At 40.9% G+C, this 26,537-nt stretch overlaps 1 protein-coding gene across 1 annotated transcript in view; it reads left to right on the forward strand.

Annotated features, from left to right (window-relative positions):
- LOC127801498 (serine/threonine-protein kinase ATR) overlaps nucleotides 1-26,537 on the forward strand; it is a 51,957-nt gene that overhangs the window by 23,224 nt on the left and 2,196 nt on the right. Inside the window, 4 exon segments of the mRNA XM_052336704.1 lie at nucleotides 23,459-23,665; nucleotides 25,200-25,884; nucleotides 26,128-26,208; nucleotides 26,289-26,367. Of these exon segments, the coding sequence (XP_052192664.1) occupies nucleotides 23,459-23,626 (168 nt within the window). The 3' untranslated portion in view covers nucleotides 23,627-23,665; nucleotides 25,200-25,884; nucleotides 26,128-26,208; nucleotides 26,289-26,367.

Here is a 26,537-nt window from a genome sequence, read left to right on the forward strand (position 1 = left end):
GAGTGTGGAAGTGTTAAATAATTGAGACAGTTTAAGTTTGCTTTCAGTTGTTAGTTGTAGTTGTGTGGCCTTAATTATTCATTAGTTATGCTATATGTCTTTCATGTATGTTGAGCTACTTATATAAGTAGCTCAACTATTTATTAAGTGGGCAATTCTTTTTTCGTGATCTGCAATTAAGAGATACAGTTGTTTTCTCTTTCTCAACTCCTTTCTTGTTATGTTTTCTGCCCTATCTTAATTTTCACACATTAGTCTCGGGGTGGTATGTCGTGGACATGTGTAGCTCGACCCCCAAGCTTTTGAACAATTCTTGCCAAAAATGACTTGTAAAAATCTTGTCCCTATCAGATACTATTGATTTTGGGACCCTATGAATCTTTACTACCGAGTCCAAGAACTGTCTAGCTGTTTCTTGAGTTGTGTATAGGTGAGTGAGGCTTATAAAATGTGCAAATTTAGTCAACCTGTCCACGATCACCATAATCACATCCTTACCTTCGGACTTAGGGAGCCCTTCTATGAAATCCATCGATATCCCTTCCCAAGCTTACTTTGGAATAACAAGGGGTTGGAGTAATCCAGGGAGTGCCATGTGCTCATGCTTGCAATGCTAACAAGTGGGACAAGCCAGCACAAAGTCTACCACTTCCTTTTTGAGACCTGACCAAAAGAAAAGTTGCCTTACTCGGTAAGTGAGAGTCATGAAGGGATTGCAGGATTTTGTTCCTTAGCAGTCGGTCATTTCCCACCACTATTCTGCCCTGAAATCTGATTAACCCATTAGAAAATATGTAACCTCAATTCCCAATTGGCTTTGCAACTAACTGCTCTTGTAACTCCTTAAGCCAATTAGTATGCTCATAGCTTTTAGTTATCTCCTTCACCTAATCCTGTATGATAGCTGTAATGGCTTGACAACTACCTTCTTCTTCTCTTCTAGACAATGCATCAGCCACTTTGTTCTCCTCCCTTATTTGTAGTGTATATTATAATCTAAGCCAATAGTTTGGAGACCCCCTTCCTTTGCAAGTGGATATGCAACCTTTGCTATAGTAAATATCTCAAGCTCTCATGATCTGTTTTTATGATGAAGTGATTGCTCTTCAAGTAGTGCCTCCACTTGTCTACCACCACCAACACTGCTAGCAACTCTTTGTCATACACACTCAACCCCAAGTGCTTTGGGGCAAGGGCCTAGCTAATGTATGCCAGGGGTCTCCTCTCCTGCATGAGTATTGCTTCCACCCCAACCTCACACGTGTCGGTCTCCACCACCTGTTTTTGAGAAATTAGGTAGGGTTAGGACCAGGGCTTGTGTCATGGCCTGTTTGAGTGTTAGAAAGGTTGCTTTTGCCTTGGTGTTCCATTAAAATTTGTCTTTCTTCAGCAACTCTGTTGTTCAAGAGTTATCTATTAAAATTGGGAGCACTGGCAATCCAAGAAATCACCTTATGAACCAACAAATATGTTCACTCTTGAACACTCTCTCATCGATTCAACAAATCAACATAAACAGAAATTAAAAGAATCGACACAAGACAAAGTTAGAGCAATCAAACCACATAAAAGACACCGAGAATTATCCTGGTTCGAACTAGTTTACACCAGTCCTACATCCAGCCTTCTGAGAGAGCAATCCACTATAATCTTGATGAAAAACAATACTGAAGAAATCTTCTTTTGGAAGAATAATCCACCGTATTTTATTCCCTTGGGGAATGCTACAAATATATATACAATGGATCCTAAGAATTCTGTTAAATTTTAGAGATTAGATTCCTACTTTGTAGGACTAGATTACAACAACCTTAAATGCAAACAAATCTAATAAAAAGGAAAGATAAGATATAATAGCAATATAAATCAAGATAAATCACAGAGGATAAATCAGCCGATAACGAGCTTAGTAGTTCGGCAACTTGGCCCTCCATCAGCGCAATAGCTTGGCCTTCTATCAGCTCGGCAGCTTGGCCTCATTAGCTCAGCAGCTCGGCCTTCCATCAGCTCCCAACACTCCCCCTCAAGTTGAGGAATAGATACAAGTCATTCCTAGCTTGCCAATTAGTAACTCGAACCCTAGCCTTGCAACAGTTTTTGTGAAAATATCAACCACTTGATTAGTAGTTGGAATGTAGGATAAGCTGATACCTCCTTCAATTTCCCTCTTTATAAAACTGCTGTCAATTCTTACATGTTTCATTCAGTCATGTTGAACCGAATTCTTCACAATACTGATAGTAGACTTGCTATCACTATAAACTTTTGTTGGTTGAGATAAGGATATCCCCAAGTCTTCCATCATCCTTTCTAGCCAAATAACTTCACATATCCCTTGAGCAATAGAACGAAATTCGGTCTCGGCACTGCTTCGAGCCACTACGGATTGCTTTTTGCTCCTCCAAGTAATCACATTATCCCATAACCTGGTGCAATAACCTGAAGTTGACCTATTATCCTCACGTGAATTAGCCCAATCAACATCCACAAAACATTCAATTCTTCTTTCATTAGTTTTCCTGAACATCAGCCCTTTCCTAGCCGTTCCCTTGAGGTATCTTAGAACATGGAACACTGCATTCATATGTTTTTGAGTAGGGGAATGCATGTATTGACTTATGACACTTATTGCATAGGCTATGTCTGGCCTTGTAAGTGATAAATAAATTAGTCTATCATGCAACCTTTGGTACCTTTCTTTTTCAACAGGAGTGTCTTCTTTTTTTTCGACATTCCAACCTTTTTCTAGAGGAGTACCAACCAATCTGCATGCTAACATCCCAGTTTCCTTTAACAAATCAAGTGTGTACTTCCTTTGAGAGATGAGTAGCCCTTCTTTACTCTGAGCCACTTCCATTCCTAGGAAGTATTCAGATCATGTGGATACTCAAGGCCATGGGAATGTAGTCCCAATTGCTGCAGAGTCATCCATTAGTTCAACTCTTCAACAAACAACAACTTCGGTTGCAGTAGTACCTACCAACACCCTGTCAATGGATAGCCACACCCTGCAAATCACGCAACATAGGGGAAGAAATTTCAGAGAGTGGTTTCAATCCGTCACCTAGGTGATTAAAGGCAAGGGAAAATATGGCTATCTCACTGGGGCTACTCCAACTCCACTAGAAGATTCCAAAGAGTATCAATGATGGAAGGTAGAGAACTCGATTTTGATGGCTTGGCTTATCAACACAATGGAGCCCAAAGTAGCCCGATCCTATCTGTTCTACAAGATTGCAAAAGAGGTATGGGATGCAGTCCAAGAAATTTACTTTGATCTAGAAAACACAGCTCAGTGTTTTGAGATTAGAGTAGCAATTAGGACTACCAAGAAGGGTAGTTTTGGTGTTATGGAATATTACAATAATCTAATGGAGTTATGGCAAGAGATGGATTTGTTTTATGATCCAAGTTGGGAGTGCGATTGATAGCCAAAAATACAACAAGATGCTGGAAAAAGAGAGGATTTTTTACTTCCTCCAAGGGCTCAATCCGGATTTGGATGAAGTGAGAGGAACACTCCTAGGTACCAAGCCATTACCATCCCTCTGAGAGGTATTTGTAGAGGTTAGATGGGAGGAAAGTAGAAAGAAGGTCATGCTTCTAGCCATAGAGCCAAATTCAAGGTCTGCTCTTGTTGCTACCAGGAAAGAGGACAATCTGAGGGATAAATAGTGGTATCAGTAGTGTAACCGACCCTACCATACAAAGAACACATGCTGGAAGTTACACGGGAAGCCACCAAACAAGAAACCCAGATCTAAGAGGGAAAAGGAGAAACCAACTTATGTTGTAGCCAGTATCCCCACCGGTGAAAAAGGTTTATGTATGGGTTTAACAACTGACCAGATTGAATTTTTATAGAAACTATTGAATGGCTCTCACATTGCAAAGGAATCAGATGATTTAGTAGCTAATCCCACAGCACCTATGGCACAAAAAGATAACTAGCCTCTTTCCTTAACTGCTGGGAGGATGAAAAAGAAGTTATTGGGTGGCAGATACTAGGGCATTTGACCACATGACTGGATCTACTGCCATATCTGAGAAATTTCATATTAGAGACAAGGATTTAACCGTATTGATGGCGGATGGTACAATATCCTTAGTCAAGGGAAAAGGGAGTGTTTGTGTTGCTAGTTTACAACTCAAATCCATGTTATATGTGCCCAACCTAAAATGCAATTTACTATCTGTGAGCAAGCTAACGAGGGATATGGATTGTATTGTAACATTTTCCCCTTTATATTGTGTCTTCCAAGACCGATCCTCGGGGAAGATGATTGGCAGTGCTAAGGAGAAGGATAGACTTTATTGGCTATCCGATAACAAGGCTTTCCCTAGTCAATTTCCTCCTAGGTTTTCTCTTACTGTTAGTTCAAATTCTAAAATTTTGTTATGGCATAAACGTTTTGGTCATCCTAATTTTTCATATTTGAAACATTTGTACCCAAATTTATTTATCCATAAAGAGAAGTTGGTACTTAAGTGTGATCATTGTATTCTTACCGAACAAACTCATAGTTCTCATCAATTGAACCCATACACTCATCAATTGAACCCATACACTCTTTCTAAACCTTTCCACTTGATCCATAGTGATATGTGGGGGCTGGCTAGAGTTCCAAACTTGAATGGTGCTAGATGGTTTGTAACCTTTATTGATGACTACACAAGAGTGTGTTGGTGTCACGACCCTAGGGGTGAATCAATAAATGGTTGTTAATAAATACTTGTATGTGTTGTTAGTTGCTAACTAGATGAGGGTTAAGTGGTGTCATGACTCTATGAGCAATAAAGGGTATTATTGTAATAGGGTAGAATAGTTTGTTTTGGATATTTTAGCAATTAGTTAGGTGCACATGGCTGCATGTGCAAGGCTATTAGGAGACAAATATGCCTATATAAGGCTGTTGTAAATGGATGGGTTTTACATGTTAAATGATAATTGAAATTCCAATATCTCTCTCTACAATTTCTCTCTTTCCCTCTCTCTCGTTCAACACTGTTCCATTCCTTCTCTCCCTAATTGTATTCAATCTCCCCCTCAAATTGGTATCAGAGTAGTCATCCTCGGCTGTGAGTTTGGAAATTCAATAGTGTTCGATCCAATTTGGAGGTAATCCAGCCAGAGTCGAAGCAGAGCTGGTAGATCACGACGGAGGTAGGCGGTTTATAGAAGTGGTCTGAGTGTCGGAATTCTGGTAACGGAACCGATCGAAGAAGGTGCAGGCCTTGTCGTTCACATCCAGTTCAACTTGCGGGCGTCACGGAACTGGTCGAGTTGCAAGGAGCGGTTGGGAAGCTAAGGTACAAGTGACCACGGCTTGTGATTTGGAAGAGTTGTTCGACTTTTCTTGGAAGCTCTTGGCCAGCCGTTTACACATCATCTAGCGAATTCAAGTAGCAGTGTCGCAGGCGAGTCAGGTTATTGAAGGCGAGGACGAGACTCACTTCAGAGGCGACTTGAAGGACTGGAAATTGAGATCGGCGATTCTCTTTGTTAACTAAGGCCAATTCCGAGTGATCGTTTTTTGCTGGAACTTGGGCAATCTTCGGCAATTGACGCAAATTAGGAAGTTGATGACGAGAAGCAACTTCCTACGCCATTGTTGAACATCAGTGAGTTGTTGGTCATAGGCGGTTCTAGCAAATCAGAGTGGAGGTGATTCCGACCCAAACTGATGGTGATTGGGTGAGGCGAGCACGAGCAAGCAAGTCCGATCCAAACGATGAGAAGCGATTCTGGGTGAGGTGAGTGCGAATTCAATCAGGTGCATTGTTGATGCGATCACTTTGATCAGTTGAGGATTTCGACCCAGATGGTGAACTGTAGTGGATGTTTTGTGAGGTGAATTTGGAGGCCGAACCGATTCAATTGAGTTCTGGAAGTATTTGCACAGTAGAAACGTTGAGATTTGGACTCGGGAGTGGGTGTAGCTATTTAACCAGCAGTGAGTTCTGGTGATTTTGGAATCAGAGGCGATTGCAATTGGGCTGGGAACCTTGGGCGGTGATTGGGTTGAGAAGAACTGCCATTAATTTTGTTAGACGCAGATGCCTGGGGGGATAGACGACTGTCGTAGTGCTGATGATTGGAGTTCGAGAGGCAGCGAACTTCGTCGGCAAGCTGGCCAAGTGAATTTCGATCCGTTTAGGCTATTGCCAACCAATCTGGTTAATTTCCCAACGATAGGGCAATCCCCGATTCGGGCATGTGAATTTGGGAGGTGAAGCAAGGTGGAAGGAGTTCCTGTTTCTTGGCCTATGGCTGGTTTTGCCCATGAAAGTTATGCCAAGACAGACAAGACATATGTGAGGCCATGGAAGACTCAATTGCAGCAAAAGAATGCTTCATTTTCAGCTAGAATGGAGCCTCAATGTCAACCAAAGGAGGCTGGATTTTCTGTTGGCAGCAACAAGGACAAAAGAACAAGCAATGGGATTCATGAAGAGTGAGAGGAGTTTGGCCGTATGTTTCACGAGAAGCTGCAAGAGTTTGCGATGATACTTATTAAGAAGTATTATTACAACTTTTCGATGGAATACTTTGATGATTATCACAGAAGTTTTAACAAAGAGGAATTCCTTGGAGTGGAGCAGTCGAAGGAGGAGACAAGATTACGAACAATCGATTCATTGCCTGCTCTAGACTTTGGGCAGAAAAAGAAGCATTCTGATGGAGGCAACAATGACAAGAAGGATGATTGGTATTATCTAAAGAAAATTGGTAACAATCAGTTGGGTGGGACAACAGATGCAATAGGAGAATTAAAGGAACACACTAGTTCCTTTGGAAATGAAGCTCCTTATGAGGAAAGCTGGGAAGTATTTGATCAAGTGACCAACAAAACCAAGGCCAAGTTGTTACACTTGGCATCTAATGCATGGACTGAAGGATTAGATAACGTGAAGGGATTTTTATCAAACGATAAGAGGGAGACAGCCCCAGCAGAAGGAAGACTAGCTGATCCTAAACGATGCCACCATATTGCTGCCAATTTTGGAGATGATAAGAAGAGGGGAACATATGTGGTAACTGGTCGGTTAGAGTTTCAGAATGATCGACATTTGAAGGCTGTAGGGTTGTAGATTTCAGCTGCTACTTGCGACAAGGAGCAGCTAAATTCATTGAAGGCATTTGATATGAACACATTAATAGGTTTTGGCATTATATTGGATCCCCAGACTATGAGTACTAGCAACCTTAATTTGGTAGCTATTGCAAACCCAAGGAAAATAGTATGTTACTTTTTGGAGGAAGATGCAACCTTGTCTGCAATGATTATCATTTTTGTTTCAATTGAGAACCTAAAAATGAAGAAGAAGAGACCTAGAAGGAGGAAGAAGGAAAGAAGGATGAACCAGATGGAAAAGGGTGGAATTGGATGAAGAGCCATGCCTACTTGTTGCAAGTTCTTGGGGACAAAAACTCTCTTAAGGAGGGGGGAATTGTCATGACCCTATGAGTAATAAAGGGTATTATTGTAATAGGGTAGAATAGTTTGTTTTGGATATTTTAACAATTAGTTAGGTGCACATGGCTGCATGTGCAAGGCTATTAGGAGACAAATATGCCTATATAAGGCTGCTGTAAATGGATGGGTTTTATATGTTGAATGATAATTGAAATTTCAATATCTCTCTCTACAATTTCTCTCTTTCCCTCCCTCTCGCTCTCTCTCTCGTTCAGCACTATTCCATTCCTTCTCTTCCTAATTCTATTCAATCTTCCCCTCAATTCTTCTCTGTTTCTTCCCCAAATTCCTTCCAATTACTTCTAAGACCCTAGCTAAACCCTAGGGTCATGACAAGTGGTTAGGGAATTAGTTTACTGTTTTGGCTATTATGTTAGTTAGTTGTTATATGGTTAAGAATGTTGATTGCTGGAAGCTCTATAAGAGACCTACAACAGTATGAGGAAGGGCATCATAGAATAATGACAAGTCCTTTTCTTTCAATCCTCTCTCTCTCTTTCTCTCTTTTTTCCCTTAATCTGTTCTCTCTCTCCCTCTAATTCTGTTCTTCTTCTTCTAAATTCCAATTTAAACCTTAGGACATCCTAGGGTCTTGACAAGTGGTATCAGAGCCAATGTTCTTGGTTGTGGATCCCACTAATTCTAGTAGTGATTTTTACGATTTCGGCGATAAAGAATCCGGTAGCGGACCCAGATTTTAGCTGGTTCAGTTGGGGCATGACATTGGAATTTATGAGTGAGCAAGTCCGGCTTGATTACAGGAGCAAAATGGACGGACAAAAGCAGGTGACCTGGGTTGACAGACACAAGCAAGGCGCGACCCAAGACGAGGTAGTACGACGGACGCGAAGCTGGTGCAGCTGCAAGAGGCGGTCTTGATTAAAGCTTACGGACAGATGCGAAGCGGGTGAAGCAATTTGAGTTTGGGGTGGAATTGACCAAGTTGCTGGAGATAATTCAAGAAGCAGCAAGTTCGGTGACTCCGGAACAATTAATTCCATTAGAGTCATAGGCTTGCGGCCTTTGGACAGTGATTGGGTGAGTGAAGGCATGGTGTGGAAGCAGGCTCGGGCGATCTTGAATTCCTTGGTGCAATTCTTGGCGATGATTCCAACAAATTCTGACTTCTAATCAGGCGATTGTGGGTTCGAGTCTTAAAGACGAAGTGGAGTAGCGGACCAGAATTTCCTATTTGACTTTGGAAAACGACTTGGCCTTCCGACGGTGCTTCCGATGACTCTTAAGAACAAGTTTGAAGCTATCAGAACCCAACCCAAATTCTGCAGGACTCCAGTTCGAATTGTGGAGGGCGATTCTTACCGTAGTGAGAAAACAAAGCAGACCCAAGGAATTCCGGCCGAATTCCTTTGACCCAAGAACTGGGCGATTGCAATTGGGTCCAACACAGTGAGATGAGTGGGCCCAGCAGTGTTCTTGGCATCAGACGAGGTCCAAGAAAGGATCTTGGAGGCGGTCAAGAGCGCGCAAGCGACTCGGTGTAGTAGGCAAGCCAAAACAACGGTGATATTGGGCGAATTCAGAGCCAAGCTATCCTCGGCCACTGACTTGGATCTGGACGATTCAGGAATGGGGTTACCAAAGTGGAATTCTTGGCTATCTGTCCTGGGTGATTACTGTGAAGCAATTTCGGACGAAATTTCAGTGAAGCTGATAATAGGTCAACTTGAAGGCAGTACAAACTCGATCAAATTTGGGAAGGGAAGTTACGCACCAAAAGCAGTTTTAGAAGCGAGCCATGGACACAAGATTTGAAGAAACATGCACTAAAATCAACAGATAGTTGGATGAGATTATGATTATGGTGGCCAAATGATTTCAGATTTGCCTTCCAGCTGAGTTACTTTCTAAGGAGTATGGGGATCCGATTATTTAGAGGAAGAGGTTAGAACCGGCGACAGGTGGAGATCTTGACATTACTCGTCCATGGAGTCAGCTTTCAAAGATAAAGGAAAGCTCTAGATCCGCAGTAGGGCCAGTTCGAGCAAGCAATGGAAGCATACCTAATGCTTCCAGTTGGCAGACAACGGGTGGAGTAAAATTAAACCAGGTTAGAGATGAGAGATACAGTGAAAAACTCAATAATCTAAAACAAGAAGGCTCTGTAACAGATTACAAGGTCAAGTTTGAGGAATGGAAAGTGCTGATGCTCGACTCCCATCCAACCTTGAATGAGTCTTACTTTGTGTCGAAATTTACTAATGGTCTTGACGATGCGCTAAGACTTAATGTGCAAATATGTTGTTTTACTACAGTGGAACAAGCAGCGGAGAAGGCAAGGCTGCATGAATTGGCATTAGAAGCCATTTACAGAAAACATGGACTGCAACTGGAAAATTATCATAAGAGCAGCTCGCAAGTTTGTAACGGACCACATGTAGCTAAAGGAGTTTTGATGGAACAATCTAGATCGGAACAACTTTACATTAGCTCCAAGGAAGCTGATACTGAAGTTGTTGAGGGTGGACATGCAACCGATAAGGATTCAGACCAAAGACAAAAACTAAAGGCTAAGGGCGTGAATGGTTCTAAGGAAGTGGATTCAAAGAGTATGGTTTCTTTGCCTTTGGTTTTGGAAAAGACTGAGGAGTCACAGATTTGGAAGATGAAGGAACAAAAGGGTGCTGCCATTTGGTTCATGAGTTTTGATATTGTGGAAGAGGGGGTTGTTGGCATTTAGTTCGGGAGATGGGACATTGGAGAAGGGAGCCTTGACATGGGGGTCTACATTTTATTTTTGCAAGAAAAACAAAAGCAACAAAGTGTGAGAGAAGACAGGCCAAAGCTTCGAAGGAGAAAGAAAGCAAGGAGAAAGAGGAGAAGAATAAACCAGATTGTTAAGGCTGGAATTGGCTGAAGAACAAGGTCAGTGGTTGTCAATTCTTGGGGATGAGAATTGTTTGAAGGGGAGTGAATTGTCACGACCCTAGGGGTGAATCAATAAATGGTCGTTAATAAATACTTGTATGTGTTATTAGTTGCTAACTAGATGGGGGTTAAGTGGTTAGGGAATTAGTTTACTGTTTTGGCTATTATGTTAGTTAGTTGTTATATGGTTAAGAGTGATGATTGCTGGAAGCTCTATAAGAGACCTACAGTATGAGGAAGGGCATCAGAGAATAATGACAAGTCCTTTTCTTTCAATCCCCTCTCTCTCTCTTTCTCTCTTTTTTCCCTTAATCTGTTCTCTCTCTCCCTCTAATTCTGTTCCCCTTATACCCCTCAACGAAATGGGATAGCTGAAAGGAAAAACTGACATTTGCTTGAGGTAGCTAGATCTCTCATGTTTACTAGTTCTACTCCTAACAAGTATTGGGGGGAAGCGGTCCTAACAACATCTTATTTAGTCAATAGGCTGCCTTCCAAAGTTCTAAATTACCAAACTCCGTTGCACAACCTCATGGCTATCTTGCCCCATGTTCTAATTCTCAACACTCTCTCCTAAAGTGTTCGGGTGTGATATATGTCTATCAAACCAGCCCTAATCGTTATAAACTGGAACCTAGGGCAGTATTTATTAGGTATTCTCCTACCCAAAAAGGATATAAGTGTTTTTACCCTATATCACAAAATTTTTGTGTCCTGTGATGTAACCTTTGTTGAAGATGAGTTTTATCACTCAAGTACTCCATTACAAATGAAAGAAAATTACTGGGATCATACCGTGCCAATGCATATTACATGACCAATTTCTTCTCCTCCTCCTAATGATAGTCCTATTCAAACAGTTGCAGCTGATCATTCATAGTTGACACCATTTGAACTTAACAATCTTAATTCATCATCTTCTCAAGATCCTCAACCCTCAACAGAACCAGGGGTAACTAATTCAGGGGAAGATTTGTGCCTAGAAAAGCCAATAAAAGTTTACTCAAGACAAGCTAAACATCCAGCTTCTCAATTCGGCCAACCATTAGAACCAAGGGGAGGTCCAACAAATGAGGAGGAAAACACTACAGCCAACGGTGATTTGAACATCCTTATTGCTCTTAGAAAAGGGGTAAGGTCGTGTGTTAAGCATCCAATATCAAACTTCTTGACATATTCCAGGTTATCCCCTTAATTCAAGGCATTCACTACCACTATGGATGAAGTCACTATAACTTGGAATATTCAGGAAGCATTAAATAATCCTAAGTGCAAGGAGGCAGTGATGGAATAAATGCGGGCATTGAACAATAACCACACTTGGGATATTGTAGATTTCCCAAAGAACAAGAAGATTATAGGGTGCAAATGGGTGTTTACGGTCAAATACAAATCAAATGGAGGTATAGACCGATATAAAGCTAGGTTAATTGCCTAAGGATTCTCTCAAACCCAGTGTTATTAAAGGCCCAACGTGCACAAGGGTCTTGGAGCATGAGGTGCAAGGCGAGGCGCGAGCCTGGTGGAACTAGACGCAAGTTAATAAAAAAAATAAAATAAAAATATGTCCTAGTTGAAGAAAAATGTATAAAATAGGTCATAACTTCTAATAATATTTTAACAAATATGTTATAAAAAAAATATAAAATTCAATATATGCTAACTATGATATTTCCATGCTAGATCTTTTCTTCTACCAGCAGAGCTACTATTAGGATTAGGATCAATAGTGTTGGATGACATTTTAAATTTTTGATTCCTGCAAGATTCACAACATGTCAACAACGATACCATTCTAAAGACAATCTTAAGAAAAATAAAGAGATAATACTCAAACTCAAACAATCATCATGCAAAGTTCTAAACAAACACATAAATACTACAAGTCCACAATCAATAAACACTATAAGTCCACAATCAAGAAAATGTTTTCATTTTGAAAAATGCTATTTTTCTAAGTCTGAAAAATTAGCGCATTATAAGGAGATATATAAGAAAATGTTTTCATTTTGAAAAACTATCTCCCAGTATTTTGATAGCTAATATTCGTTGGTGTTAAAATGATTTTTAATTAATTTTTCAAGAAATAGTAGGTACGTATTTTGGGGGTGGTAAAATCGCTAAATCCCGAATTTGTACTAAAATCAAAATTCTATTTTCTTATTGTTATGGATTTTGATTTTTTAGATATTTTTATTGAATCCAAATGGGGGGTACTTTCTTATTTACATTTATGTATTAAAGTAAATGAAAGGTAAAATGTAAATTAAATAAAATATGGACATGTATTTAAACTAAAGAAATGTAAATATGTTGTAATGTATACATGCTAGAATCGAGAAGAGGGGAGGCTGGAACCAAGAATGGTAGCTGGTTTATTTAAGTATAATTTGAATTAAGATTAGATTTGATTAAAATATAGCAAGAAATCAATTCCAATTTAATATTTTCTTAAAATCTGAAAACTAATACTAAAATTAAACTAAAATAAACTAGGCGCAGCCTTGGCACGCCTAAGCCCAAGGCTACGCCTGAGGGCTTGGGCGTGCCCAAGTAGATCTCGCCCGCCTAATTTGTTGCTAGGCGCCAGGCTTGCGCCTGGTATCAAGGCGCGCCTTTAACAACACTACTCAAACCTATGGGATAGACTATGAGGAGACTTTTGCTCCAATAGCAAAGTTAAATTCTATAAGAGTGCTGTTATCCATTGCTATTGTTAAATAAGATAAGTAAGGGGGTATTAGTGTATTTATCTTTAAGTAAATGTATGTATATATATGCTTATGTTGTACTCTTGAGGTATATACAAATAGTTCCTTTGTATTTATCTAACATGGTATCAGAGCCCAAACCCTAACCTAACCCTAGCCGTCGCCGCCGTCAGCCGACGCCATCACCGCCAGTCGCTTCGCCCGCCGTCGTCATCACTGCGGGTCTCTTCGTCGGCCATTGGTCCCTCACTGTCGCGGCTCTTCTTCTCTAGATCGCGGCTCCTCTTCTCTAGATCCGGTCCGGCCACGCTCAGATCTCGCCTTTTCCGTCGCCGCGCCTGCACCCTCGCCCTCGCCTTTTCCGTCGCCGCGCCTGCACCCTCGCCCTCGCCCTCGCCGTTGCCGCGCCTGCGCCATCGCCGTCGCCACACCCGCGCCCGCGCCCGCGCCCGCACCCGCACCTGAGCTCGCCCTCCAAATCCAGCGGCGCCCGACCTCGCCCTCACTGTCGCCGCCTCTATCCCGGTCATCTCTCTCTTGCCTTCGCCGCGCCTGTCCAGATCCGGCCATCCTCAGGCGAACTCCGGTGACAGCTTCAGCTTTTGTGCTCCAGATCTGCCCAAATCTGGTATTGCTCCAGATCTGTTCTTTCTTTTCCTTGGTCGTGTATCCTAATCTGCTCCAGATCTGTCTTCCCTCTCTTTGGTTGTGTAATCAAATCTGCTCCAAATCTGCTGTTCTTTCTGCATCATGGATTCATCTCCAGCTCACTCTTCATCCATAAGCCGCTCCACCATGTCCACACCAGTGACCATTCCCCATTTTTCGGGCACACCGGTTATTACAACGGAGAAATTGAGCGAACATAATTATCCCACTTGGTCATGTGCAGTTGAAATTTGGTTTCTTGGTCATGGCCTTGAGGATCATTTATCGAAGACTATTTCAACTGTTTCTGAGGGGGATAAACCTCTTTGGCGGAAAGTGGATGCCCAGTTATTGAGTTTATTGTGGCAGACCATTGAGCCGACCTTAATGCCGATATTTCGACCTCTTTGGGAGTGTAGTGCCCTATGGACTCGGGCTCGTGAGCTTTATACTAGTGACATCACTCGTATTTATGATGTGATTGGTGCCTTGTTCAATTTACAACAGACTGATTTGGATATGACCACATATTTGGGTAAGCTTCAAGCTTCAAGCTTCTATTACTAACTTTAACGAGTTGATGCCCTTTGATACCGATATCAAGAAACAATAGCAACAACGTGATCAAATGTTTACTATCCTCTGTCTTCATGGAATTTGACCAGAGCTTGACTCAGTTAAGACACAGATTCTCGGCAGTGCCTTTCTTCCTCCTTTGACAGAAGTATTTGCCAGACTACTTAGAGCCTCCTCTATTATTGTTGATCGTGGCATGTTCATTGCTGGAGATCACTTCGCCCTAGTTACGACCCCGACTGGTCGTGGTGGTCGTCGGGGTAGTGGTCGTCCACGGCCCCAGTGCTCCTATTGTAATCGCCTTGGTCACACTAGAGAGACTTGTTATCGCTTACATGGACGTCCACCTCATGCAGCCAGTACTGTTAACATGGTTGTGGGCGTTTCAGAGGGTCAGGCATCTATCACACCCAGTGATTCCTCACCAGTGACTATCTCTGGGGGGGAGTATGCTCAGTTTCTTCAGTTCTGGGCAGCACAACAGGCTACTTCACCTGTCACATCCTTTGCTGACACTGGTAACCCTACTGCTTGCTTTACTAAGTCTTCATCTTCTCTTGGCCCATGGATCTTCGACTCTGGTGCCACCAATCACATGTCTGGTAATCGTTCTCTCCTATCTCATGTTCAAACTTCGCAGTCTCTACCTCCTGTTACATTGGCTGATGGCTCTCAAGCCTCAGTCACGGGTATTGGTACTGCATTACCTCTTCCTACTTTACCATTATCATCTGTTTTACATTTACCACAATATACCTTTAATTTGCTCTCTGTCAGTCAACTCACTCGCAGTCTTAATTGCTCTATAACTTTCTCGTCTGATTCTGTTCTTGTGCAGGATCGGGGGACTGGACGGACGATTGGCACGGGGCTTGAGTCTCACGGTCTCTACTATCTGTCTCTCCCTGCTTCTTCAGCGGCATGCATGACAACAACTTCCCCACTACAAGTCCATTGTCGGTTGGGACACCCATCTCTTCCCAATCTCAAGAAGATGGTTCCCCAGTCTCTCTAGTATTTCTTCCTTAGAGTGCGAGTCTTGTCAATTTGGGAAACACATTCGTAGTTCTTTCCCAAGTAGAGTTACTAAACGTGTTAGTTCTCCTTTTTCCGTAGTCCATTCAGATGTATGGGGTCCCAATTGTGTCAGTTCACAAGACGGTTTTCGTTATTTTGTAACATTTATTGATGATTTCTCTCGGACTACATGGTTATATTTAATGAAAACGCGTTCAGAGTTATTTTCAGTCTTCACTACATTTTGTGCTGAAATTAGAACACAGTTCAATTTGCCTATCCGTGTTCTTCGTAGTGATAATGCTCTTGAATATTTGTCTCTCCCATTTAGATCTTATATGACATCCAATGGGATTCTTCACCAGACTTCGTATCCTAGAACCCCACAACAAAATGGGGTAGCTGAACGCAAGAATCGCCATTTAATTGAGACAGCCCGCACGCTTCTTCTTCATATGCATGTTCCACTTCAATACTGGAGTGATGCTGTCTTAACTGCATGTTACTTAATTAACCGCATGCCATCTTCTGTTCTTAATGACCAGATTCCTCATTCCATTCTTTTTCCTCGGGTTGACTTATATTCTCTTCCCCCTCGTGACTTTGGGAGCACGTGCTTTGTTCACCATCTTGCCCCAGGTCGTGATAAGTTATCTGCTCGTTCCGTCAAATGTGTTTTTCTGGGTTATTCTCGCCTTCAAAAGAGGTATCGTTGCTACTCTCCTCAATTAACTCGATGTTTTGTTTCAACGGATGTTACCTTCTTTGAGTCATCTCCTTATTTCCCTTCTTCATCTGTGATCTCCGATTCTGTGTCTGTTGGGTTACCTTTACCTGTTCCTTCTCTTGACCTCACATCACCTCCATCTCCAACGCCTTCACCATCTCCACCATCCTTTGTCTCTCGCCTTGATCGCTCTGATCTTCAGGTCTATCAACGGCGTCCACATCTCGTAGCCCAACCAGCACCGACTGTTGTCGCTAGTCTGCGGGAGCCGTCTCCTGACTCATCCCCGGTGCCAACTCGTTCTTCCTCCTCTGGTCTGTCGCCTTCGACTTTTGATCTTGACTTGCCTATTGCTCTCTGTAAAGGTACTCACCATCCTATCTCCCATTTTGTTAGCTATGATTATTTGTCCCTTGGATATTCTGTTTTTGTTTCTTCTTTATCTTCTATTTCACCTCCTAAATCTATTCCCGAAGCTCTTTCCCATCCAGGGTGGCGGGCTGCTATGGTCGAAGAAATGTCTGCTTTACATTCCACTGGGACTTGGGACTTAGTACCTCTTCCCAAGGGTAAGTCTACTGTTGGTTGTCGCTGGGTTTACACTGTTAAAGTTGGCCTTGATGGTCGGATTGATCGTCTTAAGGCTCGCCTTGTTGCTAGAGGATACACTCAGGTTTATGGTCTTGATTATGGCGATACATTCTCTCCTGTTGCTAAGATCTCCTCTGTTTGCCTTTTCTTATCCCTTGCTGCTATGTTTCACTGGCCTCTTCATCAATTGGACATCAAAAATGCCTTTCTCCATAGCGATTTATAGGAGGAGGTGTATATGGAGCAACCTCCTGGCTTTGTTGCTCAGGGGGAGTCTGGACTGGTGTGTCGCCTTCGAAAATCTTTATACGGTTTAAAACAGTCTCCTCGAGCTTGGTTTGGTTGATTTAGTTCAGCTGTTCTTGAGTTTGGGTTAACTCGGAGTGAAGCTGATCATTCTGTTTTTCATCGTTCTCAGTCTGGCGACCACATTCTTCTAGTGGTGTATGTTGATGATATAGTACTTACAGGGGATGATGATGTTGGTATCACTGAATTGAAGGCACATCTTCACCAACAGTTTCAGACGAAGGATCTGGGTCCTTTGAGATATTTTTTGGGTATTGAGGTAGCTCGGTCAAAGCAAGGCATCTATATTTCTCAAAGGAAGTATGCCTTGGATATGCTAGAAGAGACAGGATTGCTTGGATGTAAACCTACAGATACCCCTATGGATCCAAATATCAAGCTGTTACCGAAACAGGGGGAGCCTCTTTCTGATCATGGGCGCTACCGTCGATTAGTTGGGAAACTTAATTACCTCACTGTCACTCGTCCTGATATTTCATTTGCTGTGAGTATGGTAAGTCAGTTCTTGGATTCACCTTGTGACAGTCATTGGGATGCAGTGATCCGTATTCTTTGATATATTAAGGCTACCCCTGGTTGGGGTATATTGTATCAAAATCATGGGCACAGTCAGATTGTGGGATGTACAGATGCTGATTGGGCAGGATCACCTAGTGACAGGAGATCCACATTTGGATACTGTGTTTTTGTGGGTGGAAACCTAGTCTCTTGGAAAAGTAAGAAGCAAACTGTTGTTGCCAGATCTAGTGCAGAGGCTGAATACAGGGCAATGGCCGTAACAACATGTGAGCTAGTGTGGTTGAAACAATTAATTGAGGAGTTAGGAGTTACGCAGGTTAAGCCTATGCAATTGGTTTGTGACAACCAGGCTGCAATGCATATTGCCTCTAACCCTGTGTTTCATGAGAGAACCAAACATATTGAAATTGATTGTCATTTTGTTAGAGAAAATGTGCTCTCTGGGGATGTAGTTACAACATATGTGGGTTCCAATGATCAACTGGCTGATTTACTCACCAAATCGCTTAGAGGGTCTCGTGTGAATTATATTTGTACCAAGTTGGGCATGTTCAATATATATGCTCCAGCTTGAGGGGGAGTGTTAAATAAGATAAGTAAGGGGGTATTAGTGTATTTATCTTTAAGTAAATGTATGTATATATATGCTTATGTTGTGCTCTTGAGGTATATACAAATAGTTCCTTTGTATTTATCTAACAGCTATAAATCTAGACTAGGAATTGTTCCAATTCGAAATAAAAAATGCATTCTTAAATGGGGAGTTAGAAGAAGAGGTATACATGAGAATTTCACCCAGATTTGAAAAATAAGAGAGAAGTGGCAAGGTATGCAAATTACATAGGTCTCTCTATGGGTTAAAACAATCTCCAAGGGCATGGTTTAAGAAATTCAGCTCTACCCTCACTAAATTTGGTTACAAACAAGGTGAGACTGATCATACTCTCTTTACTAAACATGCTGCTAACAGGAAAAGATGCATCTTAATTGTGTATGTAGACGATATAATTGTTACCAGATATGACACTCATGAAATTGCAACTTTAAAACAGAAGTTAAAAGAGGAGTTTGAAGTCAAGGAATTGGGCACAATGAAGTATTTCCTTGGAATGGAAGTGACTAGAAGCAAACAAGGTATAGTAATCTCTCAATGAAAATATACTCTTGATCTCCTAAAAGAAACTGTAATGTTGGGATATAAACCAAGATATACTCCTCTAGAAAGAAATTGAAAATATGTGAAAAAGGATGGTGACCCACCGGTTGATAAAGGGAGGTATCAACGACTAGTTGGGAAGCTGATTTATCTCTCTCTAACTCCTCCGGACATAGCTTATGCAGTGAGCATCGTGAGCCAATTTATGCATGTTCCCACTCAACAACATTTGACAACTGTATACCATATTTTGAGGTACTTGAAAGGAACACCAAGTTTTGAGACTCTCATTAATAAGCTAGGAATGAGATATATCTATTCCTTAGCTTGAGAGGAGGGGGGGGGGGGGGGGGTGTTGGAGAGTCCTAGGCTACTAAGGAATCTCACCGACAGGAAAGAGTGTAACTGCTAAGGAGTCTACACAAGAAACAAAGACGTGGGCCCCGATCATGTGCTGATAAGTAGTGATAAGGAGGGATTGAAGACCCAAAGAGATAATCTAGATAAGTTCCTAAAATTCAGGAGAAATCATAGGAGTAGGATGTGTTAGATATCTTGTGTGTATCTTAAATTTTTGTTGTATCTTATCTCCTAAATATTAGGATTAGATAGCATAGAAATATGTATAAAGTTAGCTCTCTCGATTAATCATTGTAGTTTTTTGATTTCTCTCAAAGTCAGTTTTTTGGTCTCGTGTTCCCTGCCTAAGGGACCTTACTTTGTTCAAAATCAAATGTTAGGGGACTAACTATCTTGATCCAATCAACCCCCAGGACAAATCACATCCTCCTAGCTCCAAAACCCTCAAATCCATTGTGAATTCTTACCCTTACATCATCCACTTGAAATCAGCACACTTATAGTGGCTATACATTCTATTCCCATTCGCCAACATTACTGACAATGGTATAGCGGTTGTCATTTTACACTTGAGCTTAGTGGCAGTAGCTTCATTCAAGAAGCTATGGGTGCTACCACTTTAGAACCATTAACCTCTTCCTCCCTGATTGTCCTTTCACCTTAATAATCTTCCCTGTAGGCCCTCCTTTCAAAGCATGGAAGAAAATTTCTCCTCCCTCATCTTCTAGTTTTGCTTCTTCTATGTTTTTCGGCTTCTTCCCCAATGACTTATCCTTCCTCTCCTTCCCCCTTCATCATCCACACCTTCCATTTTCAGCAATTGCCTTTTACATTGGTGGCCTAAACTATTGCGGTCACCGCACTTATAGCATAACCCCAATTTGCCTCCTTTGCTCTGTTGTGGTACCCTTGGTTAGGGTAGTGCCCACCTTAGGAGGTTCCATGATCACCCCTGTAATTGTCCCCTTTGGATTCACTCCCATTGTCTGCTTAGAATTATAATTTGCTTTAGGCCACACCTTGTTTTTTTGGAAGATAGCCTCCAGGGTAAGCTCTTGTAATCGAGCTTTCTCAGCTGCTTGGCTCACCGTAGTAGGCATCATCATTTTCACCATAGATCTAAGCTCATCCTTAAGGCCACTAACAAAATTTAACACAAAGTACTGCTCAATTAAGGTTGGTTGAGCATTCCACATTAAGCTTCTCAACTCTTCAAATTTGTCTTGATACTCGATCATTGTCCCTACTTGTTTCAGCATCTTAAATTCCTCAATTACGTCAAACATGTTTCTTTCTCCAAAACTTTTGCACAACTCATTAAAATCATCCCATCCTACTTCCATCTCCTTAATTTTTATCCATCCTTAGCACCATGAATCGGCCATATCATTAAGATAGGCCGCTACCAAGGTTACTTTCTATCCTTCCACCACATTATAGAATTAGAAGAACCTCTCACATTGACAAATCCACCACCTAGGCTTGGATCCATCGAACAAAGGTATGTCCAAACGAGGCATCGGTGCATGATTAGGAGTATGGGGAGTTAGTCCTCTTACCTGCACTCCTGTATCTTCTTTTGACAGCTCATTTGTAACACCCCGCCTCGCTGGGTGTGCCACTATAAGGAGTTGCCAGGATTTTCGCCAATACATAAGATCCATACATGCGCAGTGTTTTCAAAAAACAATCTTCACATGCTAACAAAACCCCAGAACCCCCGTCCAACCTTTGTATTATTAAGACCAACAGATCTAAACTAAACAAAGCATAACCTCATGCAACAGAGGTTCCTCTCTACTCACATAGGTCAACATACTTCCCAAAAACCTTTCCATCCTATCAAATTGATTTTCACGTGTGCTTGATTCTCCAACATACCTATCATTCCTTCTTGGGGCATTCCTATGATTACCTTGATCTTCAAGATTATCTTCCTCTCTCCTTCCATAACTGTTGACAATTGATTCTCTAGGTCGCCGTGTGGTTACCATCTGAAGCGATAAATGAAAATAAATTATACTCGAGTGATACCGTTTCTCGTAAAGGTAGTTTTATTCCTTAAAGTGAATCTACTTAGCATAACATTCTAACATAAAAGAAAATAAGCATAAATTTTTTTTCTTCGACTAATTCTTCGGCCTCCAAATCCATGGCTCCTTAGTATCGATGTCATTGTCTGACTTAGCCGGGGGTCTTTTATCCTCATGAGACTCCTTGTTAATACTGAAGTCGATGACATCCTCTTCTTCTTTGAGTTTCGCAGCAGCAGCATCTTCCTGAGCTTCTTCCTTCATAGCCTCTCCGTACAGATTCTCGTACTGTGCCTGAATCCTTACGCAGAATTCGTTTAAGGTTTCAAATTCCCAATTTGGCTATATCCACTGGGCATAAGTCTTCCATTCCCCTACCAACATGTTGATAAGATAGTTGATCTAGTACTCTGCCAAATCTCCTAATTGTCGATAGCTCAGGGGTACATCATCTATGATATCCTCCATTGCATTCAAAAACACAATCACGTCTTCCTCTTGTGGGTTTCCTCGAGTTTCGATCCTTTGCACCCAATGAGTCAACAACACTTGGTCCACCATTGTTGTTATGACACAACACTTGGTCCACCATTGTTGCTAATAACACATAAATTCTACTCAGAAACCTCGAACGTATGTGTCCTAGAGTTTCCATATTGTTTCTTCTAAGTTTCAAGTGTTTCTTAGGATCCATAATCCTACTCTAAGTTTTCGTCCAGTAGTCCTAACCAAGCTAAGTTTTACAATTTAACTAACCTAAGGCTCTGATACCAATTATAACACCCCTCCTCGCCAAGCGTGCCACTATAAGGAGTTATCGGGATTTTCGCCAATACATAAGATCCATACATGCACAGTGTTTTCAAAGAACAATCTTCAAATGCTAACAAAACCCTAGAATTCCAGTCTAACCTTTGTATTATTAAGACTAATAGATCTAAACTAAACAAAGCATAACCTCACACAACGGAAATAACAAAACCTAACATCATATGATATTACAACCGTTTAAACAAACCATCTTCCAAACAAAATAAGGATTACATAACTGAAAGAAAACATAAATATCATCTAACACGCTTGTACTTCCTCAACTTTATCCGATCACGTCCTCATCTCTGTTGCGACTTTCGTCTGGAACGTCAAATGTTCCAAGGGCAGAACCCATATTAGATGCTGAATCATCTAAGTGATGGCACATAAAACAGTTTTAGAGAATGCATGAAATGAACATAAGCATGGCATATATGAAAACAATACGACACGTCACCCTTGAGAAATTTTCCTGACATACTCAACCTCTCGTGGAAAATCCACCCCACACACCGTTGGGATTGACCTTGTCGCGACATAGTTAATCCCCGAGTGCCTATCCACGTCACCCGATCACCGGGATTAACCTTGCCCCATTCTCAAGAAGACCCCATCCCATCTCACCGGATTATGACATGATTTCAATATAACAATGCAACGAAACCACTTGCCATGCAATTTCACAAATCATATCCAATAGATGCAAAATGTGAAAAATAACTCGATATGGATAGAATGCTTAAAAAAAAATAGGTAGCATAACTACGTTATCACTTTAATCTTTATAATCTTCTCTTATCTCGAACCAACCTTATCACTTAGTCTCATCCATGAGAGAAATATCAGGATTTGATTTCCAACACTTATCAATTTATTCTCGGTATTCCATCATCAATGTCAGTTCAAATATATACAGTAGTACTTCCTATAGTTAGTCTATTAAATTATAGGACTGATTGATATATAGATTTATACTTCCTATAGTTAGTCTACTAAATTATAGGACTGATTGAGCAGGAATCATAAAAGAAAAGCTAACAATCATAAACATGGCAACTTCCCAAAATAGGACTATCCTAAAAGGATTTCTATGAAATTAATATTATTCTGTGATTCTTTGCTGAAATCCAACAACTTATAAGTTTGGTCTATCCATTTAACAACAATCACGACCCTTTCTCCACTAGGTGGGATACATGAATTTTAGATCTCCAACCATCTGTATCCATAACTTTATCTTCTATAGTATCGTTATAACCTGTGTCATCTAATTCTCACCAAGTTTATTTTGGTTTTCCTCTCTTTTGCTACAAATCTTCTCCATTTCATCCATTCACCTTATAAGTGCATCTATTACATGTCCAAACCACCTTAAATCGTAACTATCATCTATCTTCAGTAGGCACCAGTCTAACCTTACTGTGTATAATCTTGTTTATATTTTTCTTGTATGGCCCACATCTTCTTTAACATTCTCGTCTTAACTACGCTCATATTTTGCACATCTTGGCAATTAACTTCTCAACACTGGTCTGTTCATTTGATGGCAATTTTTTCATTTCTTGGTCTATCCATTTGTGTGCAACATATTTTGAAGAGGTAACCCTCAAGAATACTGTTTATGAAAATTGCAGCGAGCCATCAGTAATATTGAAGCACGGCTACAAGGAGTTGTTGTTGGTGTTGGAGCAGCACCATCTCTACCTCTTGCCATTGAAGGACAGGCTCGTCGCTTGATTGCTGAAGCAGTTTCACATAAAAACCTTGGAAAGATGTATATATGGTGGATGCCTTGGTTTTGAGAGGAGCAAACTAAACACGTTTTACTGTAGTTGTCAAGGGTAAGTATGTCTTTGGTTCTTATTGTTGTTCCTTCCAATCTTATTGAGATAGTTCGTTGAAAAATGAGTATATACTAGTAAACTAGAGTTATGAATGTGCATTGCTCTGTGTGTGGATCAAAACCATGATCTTTGGGTCCTTGGATGGATTTCATTTAGTTGCACTACATGTTGCGGCCTATCTTCATATGTCATCTTTCAATGAGACCTAGTTTCACATATATTACTTTGAGTAATAATCTTGTAAGTTTCACTCAACTGGTATTTATGGGCTTTCCATTTTGCTATTTACCAGTAGGTTGGTCTTGCTTGATGTTTGATCTGTTCTGTGATCATGATACTTTACAGACCATGAGCCTGGATCAAGAAGCATTATTGGTTTTGTTCTTTTGTCTTTTATCTATTCCTGTGGCATTTTCACCACATTAGTTCCAACTATACAACAAAATTCATGTAGTCAACCCCACCTCGTGGGATTAAAGTTCGATATGTTGCTAGTTCTAACTATAGAACCAGATTCAAGGAGGTAAATATTATTGTCATTACCCCTGCTAACTTGAAATGAGAATATATACAAGAATGTTAGTGATGTAGACGGTGTGGACTTGAGTGTGGAAGATGAGAGCATTAGTACTTTTATGCATGCAAATTAAGTAGACACATGCAATAGTTTTTCATCACCTAAAAATAATTAAGTTGGTCAGATTTAAATAAAAATTACTAGTTTTATCAGTATCTCCATAATTTGTGTGATTGTGTACTTTCAGCAGAGTTGAGTATTTAAGTTGAATGGAAAGAATCTATTCTGCTTAGAAACTGTTGACTTATTATTTGGAGTGGTTTAGCCATTCAGTGTCATTGGCAAGCACAACTTAATTCCTGACAGAATGATTTTCCATTTGAACCTGTTAATCCCATGCCACCTAAAGGCCAAATAGCATCCATGCAAGTTTACTAACAATTTTTCTTGTTCACTTTTATAACCAGTGATTTTCAGCTGACAGAGATGCTTTATGGAAATTTATTGCTTTAAGTGAGCTTCTGTCAAAGATTGGGCATTATTTCTAGATTAGACTTAAGTTTGGTCGTCCATTGCAGCATTTTTATGCCAAAATCTAATTCCTATGTTTAGAAGCCATGGTGGTTATGGGTGAGGCGAGAAGTTGATCAAATCCTCGCGGATACCTTTCTGCTGGCTGCAGCCCACCCTTGTTTTGTTATGATGTTAACCCATTAGAGTTCAGTTTGTCCCCCATGGTTTATTTTGTAGGGATAAAAACAAGATTTTTTTTTTTTTTTTTTTGTAGGGAGAAAAAAGTGAGGGTATCTTGATAAACTTGACACAAGTTTTTTTGTTATTTTTCATGCGAGTAATAAGGACCTTATAGAAAATGAGACTATAGATAGAAATGACTGATAAGTTAAAATTTATGTAGCCAATCCCATATAGTAGGATTAAGACGTGATATGTGTTGTTTTGTTGGTTTCATGCGAACTGACTTTACCTTGATGTCATTATTTTGTGGAGGTGCAGGGGCTGACAGGTGCATTCGGTTTGGGGCAGAATTACATCCACGTACATTCTTTTTAGGCATTAATTCCACACTTCTGTGTTTTGAGGTGACACCTAGACCAATGGGATTTTTCTGCATCTCAAGTTGCTCTATAGACAGAGATCTGTTGGCCAAAGGTAACATACGAAGTGTCTTAGTTTGGGCCAAGCAACAGGAGCAGGAGTAGTCAGGCTTGCAAGGTCCTACCTCCTTTGCTCGAGCAGACCTCCACCCAAATTGTTCTGTCTCCATTTAGTCAATGCTCCAACATCTCTTGGTTCAGCTGAGTACCTTCTCAACTTCGGCATACTTCTATCCAACACTTGGTTCTCCAAAGGCTTTTATCCTCCAAAGCAACGATCAGAAGTATGGCCTAGGATCAGCTTAGTTCTGTTATTACGAGGTCCCTAAGCGAACTTATGGCACTCGGGCTAGATCATTTTTCCTCAATTGATGACGCCTACATGAAGACAATTTCAGAATGACTAACATGACATGGACTGTCCACCTCAATACTTAGAGCACGCATGACCACGAGTCCCGCTTGTGGCTGTGAAGGCTTTGGGAATTCGAGCACCAGTAGAAATTGCTGTTGCTATCTCTAGTTTGTTGGGAAAAAGCCACAAAACAGTCGCTTTTCACCTGTCATTGCTGGTCATGTGCCTGGTGAGTGGCCTTGGGTCTAATCCTCTTATAAATAGAACCTTGACCTCCATCTTTGAAAATGATATATCCATCCCTCTCTTTCTCTGTATATATATAACCCCAGTTCATCTCGTGACCAGTAGAGGATACATGTGTCTATTTGTTCATTTAATACTTGTTCACTTGATTGCGTGTAAATAGTTGAGCAGCAACTTATGTCCTATTTTCTTGCAGCCTAACTGTAATATACCACGTTTCTTACAGGTCAACACACTCAATGATCAGGGGCACTGGCCTTTTATGCTATTAGATAGAAAAACAGATGCAAAGAAACTTCATTCCATGGTAGACTTTGTAGTCATTATTAATTATGGTTGTTTTGCTTCTTGCTTTTTTGTGTTATCATACACTTTTGAGCTTTACAGCACCTGATATGATTGGAGACAACTTGGAAAATATTGAAGCAATCATCAAGAGAATGGCCTGTCAAGCAATGAAGCTAAGGTAAGGATCTTGGCTCTCAGTCTTGTGTTTGTCTATACCTACTATCTATTTGCTTGTTATCTGGCCCCCCTCTCTCTCTCTCAAATGATTGTGGTGGGAAGGAGATAGAACCATTTATTCTGCTTTCTCATGTAGAACACCCATAAGATCTGACAGTATCCCTGGACCAA

Source organism: Diospyros lotus, chromosome 5, assembly GCF_014633365.1.
Source record: "Diospyros lotus cultivar Yz01 chromosome 5, ASM1463336v1, whole genome shotgun sequence".
NCBI lineage: Eukaryota > Viridiplantae > Streptophyta > Magnoliopsida > Ericales > Ebenaceae > Diospyros > Diospyros lotus.